The 20,193-nt window shown below is 45.8% G+C and overlaps 1 protein-coding gene across 2 annotated transcripts in view; it reads right to left on the reverse strand.

Moving 5' to 3' along the window:
• CFAP92 (cilia and flagella associated protein 92 (putative)) overlaps positions 1-20,193 on the reverse strand; it is a 114,790-nt gene that overhangs the window by 19,056 nt on the left and 75,541 nt on the right. For both annotated transcript variants that reach the window (XM_014596846.3, XM_019495418.2), the window contains exon 13: positions 19,079-19,267. In XM_014596846.3, coding sequence (XP_014452332.2) covers positions 19,079-19,267 — 189 coding nt within the window. The remainder of the gene's footprint in view (positions 1-19,078; positions 19,268-20,193) is intronic.

A 20,193-nucleotide genomic window follows, 5' to 3' on the forward strand; every position in this document is an offset into this window, starting at 1 on the left:
ACCACATAATTAAGACCAACAAACCTATCTGTCAGTGTCTCATGGAGGCAAAATTACTGCACCAGCTGTTGATAACATTGCGAAGAGATGTCACTAAACAACATTTTAAAAAGTTCTTTAGGCCTAATGAAGAATCCTAGATATAGAGCTGAAAGATAGACAGCAACAGACTGCTCTGCTAATGGAATATGAAACTTGCTGGACAATTCTCAGCCCAGCACACTGGGGTAGAAGAGGCCTCATCTGATATAGAAAATTAACACTTATATGTGACACACACAATGCCTTCCTGCTGGTGTACAAAGGACAAATCTCAAGAGATGTGAGAACTGAGTGCCTCTGAAAACCTGGACACTGCAGTTAGCTACATAAAATGAGAACTTTTTCATAAACTGCCTCCATTTGTAAATATGGAACACTTATCCAATCCTGACCTGAAGAGCCCACCTGTGCTAACTGATGTTGATCACGCGTGGGCATATTTATTATCATACCTCTGTAGAAATTCAATTCAACTTGTGGTGGATAAATCCACTACCTATAAGCACCAAGACCTAATTTTAGGTGGACTTCTTAGAAAGAGCTACCTTTTTCTCAGGTAAGGAAACAATTCCTTTCAATCCATCTTCTCCCTCAGTAAGCCTCATGTTATATCTTCATCAGTCCTCATGCAACCTGATAACATGCAACTGAGTACAAACTCAATAAAATCTTTAAGGAAACTATATGGACTCTAAGAACTTTAGCTCCCCAGAGGATGACATTTCAAGACACCTGGTTCAATTCGGCTTTTGAGAAGATGAAAAAAAGGAACAAACAAAAGTTGCAAGTGTATGAAGTAGCACTGTATCAAAACCAGGTTGCTTCAATCAATTTTATGTTTTTGCTCCACTACGTAGAAGACATGAATTGCAAATTCAGCAAGCCACTATCAATTGTCATTGCTTAATTCAGAAATTTGGGCTATAGCTTACTGTTCAAGTATTGTGAATTTGCATCCTAATTTTTTTTCAGTTGGCTGGCACTGGCTTAGAGCTTGCTTTAGTGTCGCTTATGCTGGGACTATGAGCTGCCTTTTCCTTTTTCACCGTGTCAGTAAGTAACAGCAGTCAGTACAATGTACCAGTTGACTCTTGTTCCCAGGCTGAGCATTGTGTTCTTCCTTTTTTTTTTCAGTTGTTCCATGGTTCTTATGCCAATCAACCGCTCCTTCTCCTGCTCATTTCTTTCAGTCTGTCAGTTTTTATCTGGGGATGGTCAAATGCTTTGCCATTTATTTCATCTTCTCATTGGGAGATGCTGACAATTATACTGTATGTCCTGGCTGCTGCTGGTCCTAATCAGTTTGTCTTTGCTGTGTTGGAAGGTACATTCTACTACAGTGCGTATCAGCAGAAAACATTGTGGTCATATAAGCTTTTTTATTTTAGTAGCACTGTGATATAGATGGAAACTTACAATGGGCATTACATTTGTTCTATGCTGTGTTGAAAAAAATTCTGAAAACCAACTGATCCTCTATGAAAAATCTCTTTCTATTCCCTTTCTCCTCACCTCACCACCTCAAATAATCCTTGTGTATTTTATTTGACAGAAGATTGTATATTTGTTTTAGTTTGTAGGTTGGATAAGTCTGTTTGTGCCAGGGATGACTAAATTGGTCCTGCTGACAGTCCAATTAAATGACAGCATAAAAAACAGCAAGAAAAACAGAAAGAGGAACCTGAAGAATAGAAACAAACAGGCAGAAAGGAGGAAGAAAGGAAAACAGAGTAGATGACTGCAAAGAGAAACAGGCTATGAGAGAAGTGTGGTGTTGAAGCAAAATGACAGAGTGGGCGCACCTACACATTGCCCTATGTTGCCATATGTATAGGGCATGCTACAGTGATGTACCAATCGTGAGTCTACATCTGATCGGCAGCTACATCGCTGTACTGGCATGCTCCCCTGTTTTAGCATGCTGCTATGGCGGCATAGCAGTGAAATCTAACTACAAAAGGAAGTACTAAAGCACAGTGCTGTAGAAACATCACCATATGCTGATGTGTAGATGTGCCCAGCACATAAGAAAAATACAGAAGCAGAAGGCACAGAAAAGGAGTATAATAGGAGTAATAATAGGAGTAATATAGGGTTCTGGCCCACAACTAAGGTTCCTAGATGCCGTGGTAATATGAAATAATTGTCAGAAATAGGAAACAAGTTAAAAAAAAAAAAAAGGAAAGCTGCAAGAAGCTGTACAGTAGGAAACACTCCTGCGACATTTTAGGCTTGGGGAGACATTAATGTTATCACAGGATTGGAATAAGAGAAATGTTATGCCCAGCCCCCAAAATCATATGCTCCACCCATGCCAGAAGCACATGAAAGAACGTGTTTTCTGGGATCAGGGATAAAAGTCCTCTGATCTCAACTGCACAACTTCTAGTGTATGGAGTCCAACTTTGGGACCTGCTTCTGCTGGCAACTTGAAAACCAAGCTGTACAGCTGGGCACAGAGAAGACTTTATGGCAGGCTACATGCCTACTTTTTAAAGATCTGGAGGTGCTGTGAGCCTGACACTAGGCAGCTTCTCTCTAATCTCGGGGTTATGCACCCCAGGACCTTAAACCTGGGATCCAGCTGCACACCCTGGCATTCCAGGGGTTTGACATGGGGAAGACCCTTCTTCATTTTGGGCTAATGGCACCCTAGGACTTTTAAAGAGGTTTGTGTAGCCCGGCTACACCACTGCCTTCTGAACATGTCAGTTCCTCCCAGGCTCGCATGTTCAAGGGGAAGCATGTAACTAGACTGCATGCACTGCTCCCAGATGCCTACATACCACAAAATGAAGCATGATACAACCCAGTCACAAAGATTTTCCACATTACATACAATAAATGTAATGTCCGCCAGGGGTCTTTATTGTCACATTTAAGAACACTACAAGCTAAAGATGTTTCTTCAAAACAGTTTCATGTCATGCAGTGGCTGAGAGAAGTTTTAATTTAAGTTGGATAAACTTTTAAAATGAGTGTGTGGAGTACTGATGTTTTATCTAACTATTGGCAAACACATTACTATCCTGATAGCCTTCTGAAGAAATACTTAAGCATGTATTCACAACCATATATATTGGGGGTGTGTGAAATGGGTCTTATTCAATTCTGATTTGGATTCAGCCTGAATTGGGGGCAGTGATTTGATTCGGATCACTGTCCCCAATTCAATTTGTCTGAATCCGAATCTGATGATTCGATGCTGATTCAAAGAATCAGCAATTCAGCCATAGACACAGCTTTAAATGTTTTTTATACATACCTTGAGGTACCAGGCGCAGCTCGTGAAAGCTGTGATGCTGGGGTGGATGGAGCATCCCATGGGAGTGCGGGGTAGGGGGCCCTGCATGCACGGTGGTGAACCTGGAAGTGGACTGGAAGTATTTCTGGTCCACTTCCAGGTCCACTGGGGAGCACGCAGGGAGCCCTTTGGCCCCCCGGCTAGCTGATTGGCCACAGGGGACCCCAGGTGCCCCCCCAGACCCAGGAGGCACCAGTTGCCTAGTCAGGAGGGGTGCGGGGGGTCCCCCAGTGCGCTCCTGGGCAGACCTGGAAATGGACCAGAAGTATTTCTGGTCCACTTCTGGGTCTGCTGCCAAGCATGCTGGGGACCCCAATGCGCTCCTGTGGGATGCTCCATCTGCCCCAGCATTGCAGCATTGATGAGCTGCCTGGTATCTTGAGGTATGTAGAAAAAACATTTAAAGCTGTGTCTATGTCCAAATCCCTGAATCTTTCCAAATCTCTCCAAATCGATTCAGAGGTTTCTGATTCAATTTGGAGAGATTAAAGGATCTCTTGATTCGATTCGGATTCAGAGATTCAGTCACTGAATCAGGCTGAATCTCCACTGAATCAAATCAGGGACTGAAGCTTCACACAGCCCTAATATATATCCTCCAGTTGACAATATATACTGTTCATCCATCTATATGTATGTATTATTTCTAATCAAACAGCTTCTGTAATTTGGACTCAGGTTAATTAGAGGCCAGGTAAATAGTAGATATGAGGTTATTTAAACATTATTTCAAAGATGTGGTCTTAAAGAAAAGCCAGGACATAAACTCAGACATTTTGATCAATGATAACCATACTACTGTTGTGTAGCTGAACCCAGTTCCTGCTCTTCTGTTTCCTCTTAAGTATGAAGTCCAGTATCAGAGACTTCGCAGAGGAGGAGGGTGGGATATGAAATGTGCCTTTAGACAACGCATCTCAAAGAACTCCAGTGACTGATAAGTAAAGTTTCTTTCATAGGATCATAGAAAATGAGGGTTGGAAGGGACCTCAGGAGGTCATTTAGTTCAACCACCTGCTCAAAGAAGGATCAGCCCTAACTGCATCATCCCAGCCAAGGCTTGGTCTAGCCAGGTCTTAAAAACCTCCAAAGATGGAGTCTCTCTTGGTAACCTGTTCCAGTGCTTTACTATCCTTCTCATGAGGGAGTTTTTTCTTATACCTAACCTAGACTTCCCTTGCTGCAACCTGGGACCACTGATCCTTGTTCTGTCATCTGCCACCACTGAGAACAGTCTAGTTCCATCCTTTTTTGGAACCACCCTTTAGGTATTTGAAGAGTGCTATTAAATCCCCTCAGTTTTCTCTTTTCCAGACTAAATAAGCCCAGTTTACTCAGCCTCTCCTCAGAAGTCATGTACCCCAACCCCCGAACCATTTTTGCTGCCCCCTGCTGGACTCTCTCCAGTTTGGCCACAACCTTTTTGTACTGGAGAGTCCCAAAACTGGACACAGTACTTCAGATGTGACCTCATCAGGCATGTCTAGATGAGCGTGCACATGCACTCTGTGGCACCTCAAAGGCTTTTGAAGTACCACAAAACACACACAGTGCACATGAAAGGGTTCTCTGCACTGCATATTTGCAGCATGAGGGCAAAATTAGATACTGGGAACTCCCAGTATCTAAAAAAAATGCAGCAAAAAAAAGCAGGGTGGTGCACATGACTGCAGCATGTGCTGTCCAAAACCAGGCTTTGGCTGCCAGCCAGGCTCCACAAGCCTGTATCACTGCTGCTGTAGGCCCTCAGGACTCCAGTTAAGACTGCTGGGGCCAGCCCAGATGCTGGCCCCAGCCTCCCCTACCCCACCCAGGGCAATCTGCCACACTCCAGAATGCATGTGCAGGGGCATTCCCTGAGGACAAGTAGCTATTTGCCTCTGGGGAAATGCATGTGTGTGCTCATCTGGACATGCCCACCAGTGCTAAATAGAGGGGAATAATCTTTTCCCTTGATCTGCTGGCAACACTCCTACTAATTTAGCCCAGTATGCCATTAGCTTTCTTTGCAACAAGGGTACACTGTTGGCTCATATTGAGCTTATTGTCCATTATAACCCCCAGATCCTTTTTGGTAGAGCTGCTCCTTAGCCAGTCAATTCCCAGCCTGTACCAGTGCAGTACTTATCCATAAGTACATCTTTACTGTGGGTAATTCCAAAGCAGTACCCACATTACAGGAGATAATAAAGAGCTACTGTAGGACTGATGTACTAAATGCAACATCTGCCTAGGAGTTAGGCAGCTTAACACAGCTTAACACAGTCCAACATGCAAGTGGACCTCTTGGCTAACAGATAAACAGCCTTGGAGACCTTCTGGACATCTTGGTTCTAAACAGGGAGAAGTACCAATGTGGCAACACCTCAACTTTCGAAGAGGTTTTGGCCCCACCAATGACATGAGTGCTAAGTTCAGGTCTTCAGTGAGGAACGGGTATGTTTAGTAGAGGGAATTTTTCAGTGAAGTCCTTGAGAATCCTAAGTACTCCTAACATGAGAGTTGGCTGTTCTTTGGAAGATCCTAAGCTAAGGGCAACCAGGTACACTTTGCCTAAACTAATGGATAATTAAATAAGCTTTAGCCCTTGCAGATAATCCATTATCATTATAGTTCAGATGGAAATCTCATGCAGAGAAAAAAACAACTATGTAACACTAGCTTCAGATTCTGGTCCCCTTGGCTGGTAAGTACATCTAAATCAAATCTGGATGTCTGGATTGTACACCCTCCTTCCATCCTAAGCAAACAGGTTCAGAAACAGGCACTGTGTCTCTTCACTGACATATTCAGGAACCTGTGGTACCAAACCTGTTTTGGCTTTGTGGAGCAGTCTCAGGATTAAAAGGACACACTGATGGTTTCCCAACCATAGGCTAAGAAAAACACTGGGATGAGATCCAAGGCTGATACCTTTTCTGGAGCAAAACAACTAGTATTTTTTATTGCTGTCTAAGATGAACAGAGTTACTATTAGCTATCCCTAAGCAGTGACTATGGATGGGAGGAGCAAGTTTTTGATTTGATTACTCATCATTAAGTGACATGAACTGCTGAAACAATCCACTTCAATATTTGGAAGCCTCAAAAGATGCTCCATCTACCAAGAGAATCTTTGATGGAAGAGGTAGCAGTTCCATAGATAATGTTAGGACCACATGGCTAGCAGCCAGCCAGCTTGGGCCACAGTCTACCCCAGCTGGGACCAGTAAAACATTAGCTAGATGAGCAATACCTCACACAGCTGCAGGATTGGCTACTGAGAATAGGATTGCTTGTACACATGACGGTTGTCGCGATAAGCACGTGACGAAAATGTCATTTGTGTGACTTAATGACATCACACATTACACATGCCCCTGTTTTGGGGTGGTTTAGATAACTTTGCATCATTACAAATTAAACTACATCCCACTGTAGTTTAGTTTGCAGCATTGCATTTTCCAGCCACGGGAGAGGTGGGTAGACTCCGCAGAAAAAAAGGATCGGGCCCCTTGCCACTTCTGCCTTCATCAGGCTCCTGTGGCTGGCAGGACACCTGGGACCTCCTGGGAACAGGCTGGCTTACCCCTGGGACAGTGCAGGAAGGGAACAGGAGGGCGGCTGGGTTTTTTGGCAGTCAGAGAAGGCAGCGGGGATAGTGCATGGAGCCACCCGAGTGGGCTGCTAGCTGGCTGGGTGCTGCCCCAGCTCGGAGGTGCCTGATTCAACACTTCCCCAAGCCTGCTGGCAACACTTCTACTGCCTGGGCTTCCAGTGCCCTGTATACCATCCTTGCCCGGGCGACCCCACTCCCTGTGAATTGTCCTCGCTGCCTTCTCTGGCCACCAGCATACCCAGCTGCCCTCCTGCCACCTCCCCATGCTACCCCAGGGACAAGCCAGCCCATTTCCCGGGTGGCCCCAGGCATCCTGCTGGCTACAGGAGCTTGCTGAAGGCAGAAGCAGTGAAGGGCCCAGTCTTTTTTTTTTTTCAGTGGGGCCTGCCCACCTCTCCCGAGGCTGGGGGTGAGCCGCTGGCAGGCTGAGCAGCCCCTGAGCTGTGGGGAGCCCTGGTCTTTCCCTCTGAAGTGGTGGCATCCCCCTGGGGCCACCTGGGCAGGCTGAGTGCTGCCCCAACTCAGGACTGGGGAACAGCTGGATCGGGCTCAGTGCTTCCTCCAAGCTGGGGCAGCACCCAGCCCCCTAGCAACCCACCCAGACAGCCCCAGGGGGCACTGCCACTATGGAAGGAAGGACTGGGGCCCCCTGCAGCTCAGGGTTGCTCAGCCTTCTGGCAGCTCACTCCCTGGCCTCTGCAGGGTCTGGTTCCAACCAACAACAACAAAAGGATCGAGCTCATTGCCATAACATGACAGAAAAATTGAAAAGTTGGGTTTCAATTAAAAACCCACCATTTCAATTTAGGGACATAGAATAAAACCCATTAGGACTAAACATCCATCACATGTACAAGCACCCCAGAAGTTTAGGTATTTAAAACTGCACCTGGCAGCAACACACCAGTGGGTCAACAATGAAGCCTGGAGCTGCTGCTCCAAACCCCTCTCCAGACCACCAGTTTGCATCTCAGTTCCTGTTTTTGGCTCCTCACTCTTGGTTTGTGTCTTGGTTCTGGATCCTGGTGCTTACCATTTGGCAGGACTGACTATGCCCAGTCTGTAACAGATGCATCACTTCCCCACATAAAGAGAAAGACTTCACATTAAAAGATTCTTCTAAGGTAATTCAATGGAGATGTTCTTTCATCACAAGTTTATAGTTAAAAAAAGCATCACAAGTTTAAATAAAATCCCCATGGCATGCTAAATGGTGCTTGTCTGCATGGAAATGTGGGTAAGCATTACTCTTTACAGTGTGCTAAAAATCAAAAAGCCTTTGCAAAATAGATTTCTAATGTTCTTCCAGAGAATTAATGTTGCACAGGCTTTCCTTATCAATTATACAATCTTTTCCATTCTAAGTCTCTTCACATATGATCTCCTGATTTCTCATGCTTTGCTAGGATAGCCTATATGTTCTCCTAGTCCTTGACAATTCTAAGATAAAGAAAAATCTCTCAAGATAAATAACTTAGAGCAGATGTGGCAAACAGAATCAGCTGAGATTCTGAACGGAAAACACAATCTTGTTTTGTGTTTTCCATCTGAAAGCTTGCATGAGAAGTAGGAAGTTGAACATTTTCTTTCAGTCCTATCCAAGGGAAAAGTATTTCAGTTTGTTGGCAATATCCCTGGGTGGTGAGCTCCGCGGCTGGGTCTGACTCGGGTCCCCTTCCATGTCCCTGCTCTTGACACTGTGACCTCGGTCCCGTCCCGCTTTTTATTTTACTTTGTCCTAAGAAATCAGTTGCTACTCTCTCAGTGGCCTCCCTCTTGGCAGGGCGTATCGTTTGTTCTTGGTGGGCAGTGGCCCGCAGGCTCTTCATGTGGGGGGAAGGTGCATGGCCAGGATGGAGCCTCCTGATCCTATTACCTCTGTGGAGCAGTCGAACATTAGCTCAACACATTATGTAGTACAAGCTGGAGAAAGTTAGAGAAGTCCTAGCTTTGCTACACTACGGGTGTTTGTACACGATTAAAATTGGCCATTTTTGTGGTTTAATTGTGTCACTCTGTACATGTGCTAGGGTTTTTATGATTTAAATGTTTGCTACATAGCCAACTAAACAACATCCATGTTTTCAAAGTAACTATTTGTTAGGCCTGTGTGAAGAGGCCAGTATTTGATTTGGATTTGGGGGACAGTGATTCGAATCAGTGTCCCAAATCGATTCAGCCAAATTGGATTCGAAAGATTCGGCACTGATTCAGTGTGATTCGGTGATTCGACCATAGACTATAATGGGGAAATCATTAAAATACCTATAACTTTGTCATTATTTTGCAGACTTGTATGAAAACAGCAGGGATAGTAGCCCCCTCTGAGGGCATGAAGCCTGCCTAGTTTCAAGGAGATACGTGCAGGGGTTTCTGTGAAACTGTACCTCAAACTGTTGAAAGCAAAACTTGTGTCATTTGTATGTGTTAACTGGGTTTCTGGTTGTAGCCTTGTTGGTCTAAGGAATAAGCAGGCAAGATTCTTTGAATACATGTGATACCTTTTATTAGACCAACTAAATTGTGGGAGAAATATATCTTGGCAAGCTTTCAGATTTAAAAATCCTTCATCAGGCTGAGGAAGTATCTTCAGTTGGTGTGTGCGCTCTTCCTGGATGGAATGAATAATAAAGAAGTCAGAGGCTGGTATGCAGGGAAGAAAGCCAGTCAGTGAAAATGTAAATTGAGGCATCAGGGAGTGAGAGACAGGCTGGGAGGGGAGAAGGAGGATGTAGCAGGTAAAAATGGAGAGGTACCTGGGGAGTAAGGTATCAGGCAGGTTATAGTGTGTCATAAATCTAATGTCTATATTGAGTCCATAAGTTTTTGTATCGAGCAGGTTGATGAAGTGATGTTCATAGGCTCGTCTATGAAAAGTATTTTGTAAATTCAAACAAGTACTGAACCTGGATAACCTCATCACCAGAAGCAGACTTCCTACAGCCCAAAACCTACCGAATGGATCCAGACCATGCCATGATGAGAAATGCAAAACCTGCCAACATATCTCCAGTACCCCCATAATTACTACACCCCACAACAGAACCATCACCATTCCTGGATCTTACAGTGGCACCTCCAGAAACATTATATATCTCATCTAGTGCACCAAATGCCCGGATGGAAAATACATAGGAGAGACCAAACAACAAAGGCACACCAGAATGAATGCACGCTGGATATCTATTAAAGACAAGAACACCCAATTACCAGTGGGGCACATTTCTCACAAGAAAACTACTCTGTCTCCCATCTCTCAGTCCTGATCCTCAAAGGGAATTTACAAAACACCTTCTATATACAAGCCTATGAACTTCACTTCATAAATCTACTGGATACAAAAAATCATGAACTCAATATAGACATTGGATTTATAACATACTGTAACCTGCCTGGCATCTGACTCCCCAGGTATCTCTCCACTTTTACCTGCTACATTCCTCCCACCCCCTCTGCCAGCCTATCTCTCACCCCCTGACAGCAAAATTTACATTTTCTGGCTTCCTTACTATTCATTCCATCCAGGAAGAGCACACACACCAATTGCAAATGCTTCCTCAGCCTGATGAAGGGTTTTTAAACCTGAAAGCTTGCCAAGATATATTTCTCCAACTATTCAGTTGGTCTAATAGAAGATATCGTATTGACCCAAAGAACCTTGTCTGCCTTGTGTGTATTAAGGCAGAGCGGGACGAACGCAGCAGGAATGGTAACCTGTAACAGGGGGCCTTCCTGGTGATGGTTAGATCTCAGCCTGCCCACCTGTTTCTGGGCCAACTTCCCGCCCCCTTTTTCTGCCATGCCTTGATGGAACACTGATTCAGATGTTAACCAGGTGGGAGGCTGTCCATTTAGGTCCTTGATGTCTAGGGGTGACATCTGTTCCACGACTCTGTACATTCCCTGCATTGTGGCCCATGCCTTGCAGATGGCTTTCGCCAGCCAGGACTGTGCATGCATATGGTAGCTGGAGGTTATCAGGCGCCCCCCTACCCACCTTTCACCAGGGAAGTTAGCGGTCCTGGCATTTCCTGGGGCTGCCATGCCACTGGCAGTCTCACCAGGCCTCCCTGCCCTGGCAGGGTGCAGTTTTTAGGTCATGCCCGGGACCTGGGGTCTCCTCTTTCCCCATAGCCCCAGCCCATATCTCCAAGTTGTCCTGGCATAAGAGCTCAGCAAGGAGATGTTCTTCCTCTGCTGGCTGGCAAAAAACTAAACTGCCACCTCCAGCTCTGAGTGCGGGGCATTAAATGGTTGTGAAAGGAAATAGGTGTGGAGTGAGGAGGGCAGCACTTACTCAATCTGCAGGTGGAGTTTGGGCAACCCCAGCAGCAGGAGGTTCGCCTTCAGGACCACGAGCTGCTCCACCAAACCAGGGTCCAAGAGGGTGTGGGGGGTGTCACAAGACATGGCTGTGGGTTGCCCAATAGGACAAGGGGGTCGCATTGCAGTGGCTCCACATCCTCAGTGAGATAGGAAGCCACCAAGGCCTCCATGCTACCTGCCGGATGGTGGAGTCTGGTGCCTCTGGACCTCAGCGTGGAAGCCATGCCCTTGGCCCACATTGGCAGTGGCCGTGGTGGAGGAGATTGGCTGGTGCTTGGAGTGCTGCCACGAGACAGTGGATCCCCGTCTTCCACGTCCCTCCGCCTCTGCCCTTCTGCCTCCCTGACCCTGTTCACCAGCACCTCTGTCCAATGATCAAGGGTTTTGCTGCTGCAGATGCTCCCCTTCACCCTTGGGTCACACATGCCTGCCAGCACATGGACCATACTGGACTGCAACAGATCCAGATGTTTTTTGATGCCCTCCTTCAGCTTCTTCACCAGTGCCTGCACCTCTGGTGAAAGTGGCTTGCTCCAGCCAGGAACCTCGATCCCCTGGAACGTGTCCATTTCATTCTTAAGCTCCTTCACTATGGGGATTACCTGGCTAAGGAGGGCATCACCAGTGCTGAGGCTCTTGGTAGCCTCAAGGAATGGCTTGAGGACCATCAAGACCTGGGAGATGGTTTGAGAGAGTTTGGTTAAGGGGGCCGCTGATTTCAATCTCCCCAGGCGAGGCCATCTCATGGATGGCTTTCTGTTGCTCCACCAGCCTCTTGAGCATCAGGTATGTGGAGTTCCCCTGAGTCTCCACATCCTGCATGATTTTGTGCTGCAGGATGCTCAGCTCTGCCTGTTTCTCTTGCAGCATCTTGCACGCCCTGGTGCTCCAGTGGAAGTAGCCTGCCACTTTCCTGCATTTTGCAATGAGCTGTCTGGTCATGGTCACTGGGAACCCTGTCCCCCTCTGTCACTGGGAGCCCTTCCCCCTCCAAGGCATCTCTGACTATGAGGTGGAACTTGTGTATTACACAGCGGATGCCACAAAGTTGGCATCACAGACCACCTTGACCATACTGGCCCCATTGTTGGTGACCATGAGCCTGTGAGTGAGCTCACCCTGCCCAATGAGCCACCCCTGCACCATGTGGTTCATGGCCACCATGATCTCTGTTGCTGTGTGGGACTCAACCATCACCTCTGCTTGAAGGAGAGCCCGCTGATGCCCTGACTGATGCTGTGAGGGAGAGGTAGGCATGATCTCTTCCCTGGCTGTTCCAGATGTCTGAGGTGAAGTGTAAAGCTACCTGTGGCCCTGCCTTCTGCAGCTCCTCCCTCAAGTATTCCCTGCATGCCTCATACAGGGAGGGCACCACTGCCTCGCTAAAGGTGGTGTGTGCGGGCATGTGGTAGGATAAGGCCACGAGCGCCATGAGCTGCTTGAACCCTGGCCGCTCAACTAAGGAGAAGGGCTGGTCATCCAGAGCAAGCATCTCCCCAATGCTCTGGGTGACCTTGCTTGCCCTGGCAACACACCCCCTTTGTCTGTGGCTTTCCTCTACTGGTCCAGGGTGGCCTGCCTCTGCTTCATGGGGACAGCAGCTTTGAAGCGAGAGGGGGACTTCTTTTGGGGCACTTTCCCACTGGTGATAGCCTGAGGAGGAACAAGGGCAAGGGGGTGCTGCCTCCTGAGATCCAGCAGCATCACCATGGTAGCGAAGGGTTTCACCTCCTTGCTTCAGCTGATCTGCCTTCAGCAGTACTGGCAGGTAGCATACCTGGGATCATCTGCCAATTCAAAATGATCCCACACTACACTACCCCCACCCCACTTCTGGGTTGAGGGTGGGGATCCTGCCTTATCCCCCTCCTCAGCAGCCAGAGGCACAACAACAGGGGAAGCTGAGCCACCTGCCCCCACAACCTCCTCTGAGGTGCCTTCCGGAGAAGAAGACCTGCCTCTAGGGGAACTTTGAGGGGTGTGGAGCACAAACTCAGATTCCCCTTCCTTCCCCAGAATTTCCCTGGCTATAGCATTCAGCTCCCCTGCTTCTAGATCCAGCTTCTCCTCTGGCACTGGGAGGCTCATGCTAGGAGCTGAAACTAGAGTGGAGGAGACAGTCATGCTGGTGCTGGTGAATATTTCTGGTGTTAGTGGAGGTGGTGCGGGTGAAGGGACAGGTACTGCTCCCACCTCCTTGCTCCCACTGGCAGCAGAAGATGCATTGCTGCCAGGAAAGAGGGTGTGTCTATGTTTGGGGGGCAGGGGGAACTTGCAGCTCTCCCCCTACCTCCTCTAGCCCCTCTCCCTCCCCTGCCAAAAGACCTGGCACCTGCCTTTCCATCATGCTTCATAATGTTTGCTGTGCTGGAAAATGTGTGTGTAATATATCTTCTATCTGTTTAGTGTGTGTGTGTGTGTGTGTGTGTGTGTGTGTGTGTGTAATATATGTGCTTTCCTGCATAGTGATGGATGACACACTGCCAGGGAAAGTACAGTTTTCTTTTTAAAAAGTGAAGGGAAAAAAATAACAAGAACAAATAAGAGGATTTTGGGGGAAGAATAATTTGAAAGGAATGGATTGGATAGGGATAATTAGAGGGATTCTAGGCAAAGGTAATTAGTAAGGTGTATCCAATCCTTTCCAAGAAGAGAGACTAGCAAGAGACTGACTAGGAAGCCAGCCAGTACCTTTCACACACTGTTGCTTCCAGACAGACAGATAACAAAAGGAAGTGAAAGGTTTCACACAGAACCTTATATGCTGTTTCTACGTCCCTCCCCCAGAGCACTGATTGGTGATTGGAAGGGAACTCAGGGAAAGATCACAGTCACTGGCCAGCTACAGATGTCAATATCAGAGCAGTCTTTTCCCCCTACTCCTCCCTCTTTTCAATTTGTTTCTTCGCAAGATCGCCTTCCAAATTGCCAAATCTTTTCTGAATTGATTTGGATGCTTTGAATCGATTTGGAGCTTTTAACTGATTGCCCGATTCGATTCAGATTCAATGATTCAGCTGCTGAATTGGGCCAAATCTTCTCCGAATTTTAACCGGTGATTGAAGCTTCGCACACCCCTATTTGTAACATTGCAGCCTTTGACAGCTCACCTTTCTGCCACAGGAGAGGCAGGCACTGAGGGGCCCAATCCTTTTTTTTTTATTGAGCCTGCTCACATCTCCTGTGGCTGGGGGGTGAGCTGCCAGTGGGCTGAGCTGCAAGAGGTCTTGGTCCTTCTGTCTGTGGCGGGCACCACCTGGGGCTGCCCAGGTGGGGTCCTAGCTGCATGTGTGCTGCCCCAGCTTGCAGGCAGCACCTGCTGGATCCAACTCTTCCCAGAGCCCGTGAGCTGGAAGCCTGCTGGCCGCTGCTCCCCGTGTAGGCTTGGGGAAGAGCTGGATCTGGCAGGTGCTGCCTGCGAGCTGGGGCAGGACCCATACAGCTAGCACCCTGCCCACGCAGCCTTGGGGGGCATCGCTGCTGCAGAGGGAAGGACCAGGCCCACCCAAAGCTCAGGGACTGTGCAGCCTGGAAGCAGCCTGTGCAGGCAGACTTCACTAAGGAAAAAAAAAAAGCAGCAAGGGGCCTGATCCTTTTGGGGGGTTTTCTGCAGAGCCTGCCCACCTCTTCTGTGGCTGGGGGATGAGATGCTGGCAGGCCCTGAGCTGCAGGGGGCCCCGGTTCTTCCCTCCATGGCAGCAGTGGCCCCCGGGGCAGCACCTACTCACTAGCAGCCCACCCAGGCAGCCCTGGGGGACACCGCTGTTGTGGAGGGAAGGACTAGGTCCCCCCGCAGCTCAGCAGCTGCTCATCCCAATGGCAGCTTGCCCTCCAGCTGTGGGAGATGTGGGCAGGCTCCACAGGGTAAAAAAAAAAAAGAACCAGGCTCCTTACCATAACAGTGATGGAAGCCCCTAAATTGAAATGGTGGTTTTTTAATCATTGCAATTTAAAACCCACAGTTTCAATTTAGGGAACTAAACCCCCATCACGTGTACAAGCGGCCTATGACAGCACTTCGCATGTGTCAACAGATGGTAGCATTTATAGTGAGTGCAGTTAATGCATTCTGGGTGTAATAAGACCCTAACTGTCCTAGGTCTCTGCTCCTAAGATTTCTTCTACATTAAAAAGCCATTGGCTAAACAACTAAAAGAATCATGGCTGCAGAGGTGGGTTGCAAAATTACTGGACTACCAAGTCAGGCCCGCCCTTGTACCTTCTCTTTTTGGTCACATAAATCTTCCTGTTGGGCCTGCAGTGGCACGTCTTTCAGAGGAGGCTGGAAAAACACATCTCTAAAGTACTATGTATCTTCACACTCAAGACAGTTGTGGGGGAGGGGCGGAGGCTTAGGCTATGGATTCTGGTCTGTATTTTGCCGATGTCCTATGCATTTCGCCTTTAAAAAATTATTGGCTAAACCACTTAAATAATTCTGTGATCACTATTCAGAGATTGAGACTTCCCATTCTGGGCTGAATCTCTAAATCACTGGGCTACAGACCAAATTTACCTGGCCTTCTTTGAAGCCTTGCCATCTCTTCTGCTCTCTCTTGCTCCTGCAAATAATCTTGCATTCTGATTCCTGTGTCTGAGAACTACTTAATCATTTTACCCCTTAAACACACATAGGTTAAAAAACTAAGATCATCCTAGGAACAGAAATTGAATTCTGGACTCTGAGGGGAAATCTTAAACTACTGGACTACAGAGGTAGCCAACATTAGGCATCTTTTTCTCTGACTAATGAATCACATTGGCACTGTGGCACTGCTTTGAGAGGAGGGGAACAAGAGGATATGACTTTGTGCAGCTTGCACAAAGTGCTTGAGGCACTCATTAATTTAGATTAGCAACCTGGGTTCTGACCCCTGCTCCCAGTCATTTGACCCATCATTGTCAAAGAACCTGAGAAAAGAAACAAGTTTGGAACAGGATCAGAACCGACTGTTCCACCTCTCATCCTGAACCCATGGACCCTGCACTCCTGTCAGCACAATGGCATTTCTTCAAGTGGTGGGAAGGAGAAGACTTGCCTTTGTACTGCTTGTAGCCAAGGAGCTGGGGCACTAACTAGTGAGATGCAAGTCCTGGGTCCTGACCCCTTACTCCAAGGCTTCCTTAAGTGTTGTTCATTACATAGTCATTTAAAAGAACATATCTAAAAATGGCAAAAATGACCAGAACCAACAGTGGGATGGGACTCCAAGGCAAAAAACCCTTGCCACATGCCACATGCCTCTGCTGCTTTCTCTTTATGTTCCCATGAATCCTGTATTCCCATCAGCACAGTGCCCTGGCTTCAAGTGGAGGAGTATACAGACACTTCTCAGGTGGCTCTTGTAGCTGGCAGGATTAGGTCACTCACCTCAGTGATGAGTGGGGCCCAAGTTCTGGTCCTGGACATTTTATTGTACAGTCACTGGCCAAAGAAAAAAAGGGAGCTTTACCATGGCATTCAGCACAGACTATAACCTGATAGCTGAAAAACTCTCATGGGAGACAAGTGCCTTGGTTTCTGTTTCCTGCTCTCAGGATCTGTTTTTTGTGTAATGTTACTGTCTTTGGCTAAACATCTGAAATTATCCTCAGTGCAATGTTTAGGACATGAAAATCTCCACTCTCCACTCTAATGTGAAATGCCAAAAAAATACTATGAGGAACAAAAACCTCTTAAGAAAAAAAAATAAAAATCAAAGTGTGTCAACAAGGGAAGGAAAGAAGGCTTGAAGGATCTGTAGGTTAGAACAAGTCAAAACAACATGAAAGGAACTAGGGAAAGAGAAGCATGACCTGCCCTTTATGACCTCAGCATAAAGCATCAGGAGAGAGGTAACTTTGTAGTTACTGATACAACTACTCCTGGCTTAACATCGTAGTTACATTCTTGAAAAATGTGACTTTAAGCAAAACAATGTTAAGCAAATCCAATTACGTCACAGCAGTTACCTACTAGCAGGTGGCAGCCAAACAACTTTATAACCAAACACTGTGTGACTTTAAACGCGTATGTTCTCTAATAGATCAGTGCTGTAATAATGAAACAACATTAACCGGGATGAGGTTAAGTGAGGAGTATTTGTACAGCAAATGCTCTCATCTTGAGGCACATGTGCTCCCATATTAAGGATGTGTATATGGACAAGTATTCTAAGGAGAATTCAGCTTTCTGGGGTTTATTGCTTTAAGTAGTGTACTTTAAAAGTCAACATAATGCCTTCTTTTTAAAAGGCAAAAAGGAGGAATTACAGACCAGTTAACCTTATCTCAGTATCCAAGAAGTTACTGGAGCATAAAGAACTTCATAAAGATGCTCTTGCAAATGTATGTCATAAAGAAATACATTTGCAAGCATATGGAGAAGGAAAGGCTGATCCTGTGCAGACAGCATGGATTTACTATGACAAAAGCACAATTCAAAAGGATCTTGAAAGATTGGAAAGTTGGGCTAGAGCTAACAGGATGACGTTCAGTGCTGACAAATGTGAGGTGCTACACATCAGGAAGAATAATTCAAAACACAAATATAAAATGGTAACACATGGCTGGATGGCAGAATTATGGAGAAGCATCTAGGATTCTTGGTGGATCACAAACTCTTTATGAGTTTGCAATGTGATGTTGTTGCACAAAAGGTGAATGCGGTTTTGTGACACATCAAGCATCAGGTGCAAGACATGGAGGATGACAGTGCCTTTTTACTTAGCACTGACTAAGCCTCATCTACAGTACTGTACAGATTTGGGCTCCACATTTTAAAAAGCACAAGAGGAAGTTTGGGAAGGTCCAGAGCTGGGCAACAAAAATGATAAAGGGCTTGGAAGGCAAGTCATACAAAGAGAGTTTGAAAGAAACAGACATGTTGAGCTTGTAGAAAAGATGTTTACTAGGAGACATGATAGCTGTCTTCAAATATTGGAAGGAGTGAGAAAAGTGGGAAAACACCTTTCCTTTTTTACTACAGAGAGAACATGGACTAATGACTTGAAGCTGCAGAAAGTAAGTTTAGATTGGATATTCTTCACTGTTAGAACAATGAGGCACTGGAATAGACTGCCAAGGGAAGTTGTTGAATATCCATCATTGGAAGAGTTTAAGAAGAGGTTGGGCAAGCACTGGTCAGGGATGATCTAGGAGTAGTTATGCCAGTGTTGTATTATGGGTATTTTCCATGCTTTTGGGCTCAGCTGGTTGCCACAGGGGGCCAAGAAGGAATATTTCCCCCTCCTGTTACTGAAAATGTCAGAGGTTCTTTTTTGCCTTCCTTCGAAGCATTGGGTATTAGCTGCAGCAAAGGCTAGGGAGTTTGATTGGGGAGTGCCAATGATCCTGCTGGGTCTTAAACCCAGAGATTCCTGGTCAGAAGAGCCTGTCTTCTGCTCTGAGTCAGACCAATCCCCACATTTGGGACCAGGAAAGAATTTAAACTTTTGAGCAAATTGTGGGTGTTTTTGTTTTCATCTCTAGCAGGCGGCATAGCCTTCTTCCTTGGATCTCTTGACAGCATTTTAACAAACCTTGCAGTAGCAGGACACTGACAGAGCTCATGCTGTCACTTTCCTTCACTTATGGAAGGTTAGGGTGCTTTTGGTGTTTTGGGACAATATGTCATGTGACAGAATTGATTGTGCAGTTTTAGGAAAAGGTTAAACAAAGACTTGAATGGGAGGGTTTGAATAGGGATGATTCTACTTTGAGCAGGGGGATGAGCTAGCTGACCTTTGGAGGTTCATTCCAATCCTGTTTTTCTATCATTGTATGATTCTATGTGCTTGCATTACTTCCCTTACTTCCTTCAGATGTACCTCATCAAGTGACTGAGAATATAGGTTAGATTCAATAGTGCTCTTAAATCCAGGAATTATAAATCCGTTTGGTGACAATAAGCGATTCTTGGATTCTTCAACAGACTCTTTCCAGACAGTGTCCAAATCTACAGGATCAAACATAGCTGACAGGTATTCATGACAGTAAGCAAACCTTCTCTCTGGTTTCTGAGAAAACAAAATGTTTATGTTAACATTTGCTCCTCTTCTCCTAGTTCATACATAGCCTTCGTAAAGTATAATTTAACCTCATCGACTACAATAACTTTTAAATATGCAAATAATTAAAGGCCAGCACAATCAGACAAGACAAATGAACATGATTAAGTACTTCAGGAAATATTTTTGACTGTTATGAATTCTATCCAGTTGTAGCTTTGAAGTTGATACATGTAGTTGGAGTTATGTAAACAGTCATGAAATATTAGAAATATTTACAATATTGTTTCCATTTGCTTACAAACACAGATATATTCAGCTCGTTTAAACTGGTATATCTTCATTGGTTTAAATATAACTACTCTGATTTACATCAGTTGAGGATGTGGCCCAAAACATTAACAGAGCTGTTACTCTTGCCATAATTAAAATTAAAGTTAGCTTTCTAGGGTAAACACACTTTTGACTCACCCCTATTATTTTTTTCACAATACCAGCAATCCACATGGCAAGATCTCATGCCAGGGAAGAATTTTCAGGAAAGAATGAAGTAAATCAGTACTGAAATTTGGAAGATAGTAGTGTATGTTCATTTAAGATATGATTTGCCCATCACTGAAATGATTAAGTCTTCCAGTGACTTAAATGGAATCTTAATCAAGCCCTTAATTTACTGGTCATGATGATGTCTTGGAGCTATCTTGGAGGATCTTGCAGTACTTATAAATTTACAAAAATGTATTCTACAAATTAATAAACCTCAGACACCAGAACTATGATGGCTTGATTTTTATCGTGCTCAGGAACTCCATATCAGTTGAACTCTATTATCAGCTGCCCAAATTTATCCAAATATCCGGAAGCAGAATAAGCAGTTTCCATGCCTTAGGCAGTAACGGTAGTAGCTGGGCCAGCCACCACCACCATTCCTGCTC

This window comes from Alligator mississippiensis, chromosome 12 (genome assembly GCF_030867095.1).
Source record: "Alligator mississippiensis isolate rAllMis1 chromosome 12, rAllMis1, whole genome shotgun sequence".
NCBI lineage: Eukaryota > Metazoa > Chordata > Crocodylia > Alligatoridae > Alligator > Alligator mississippiensis.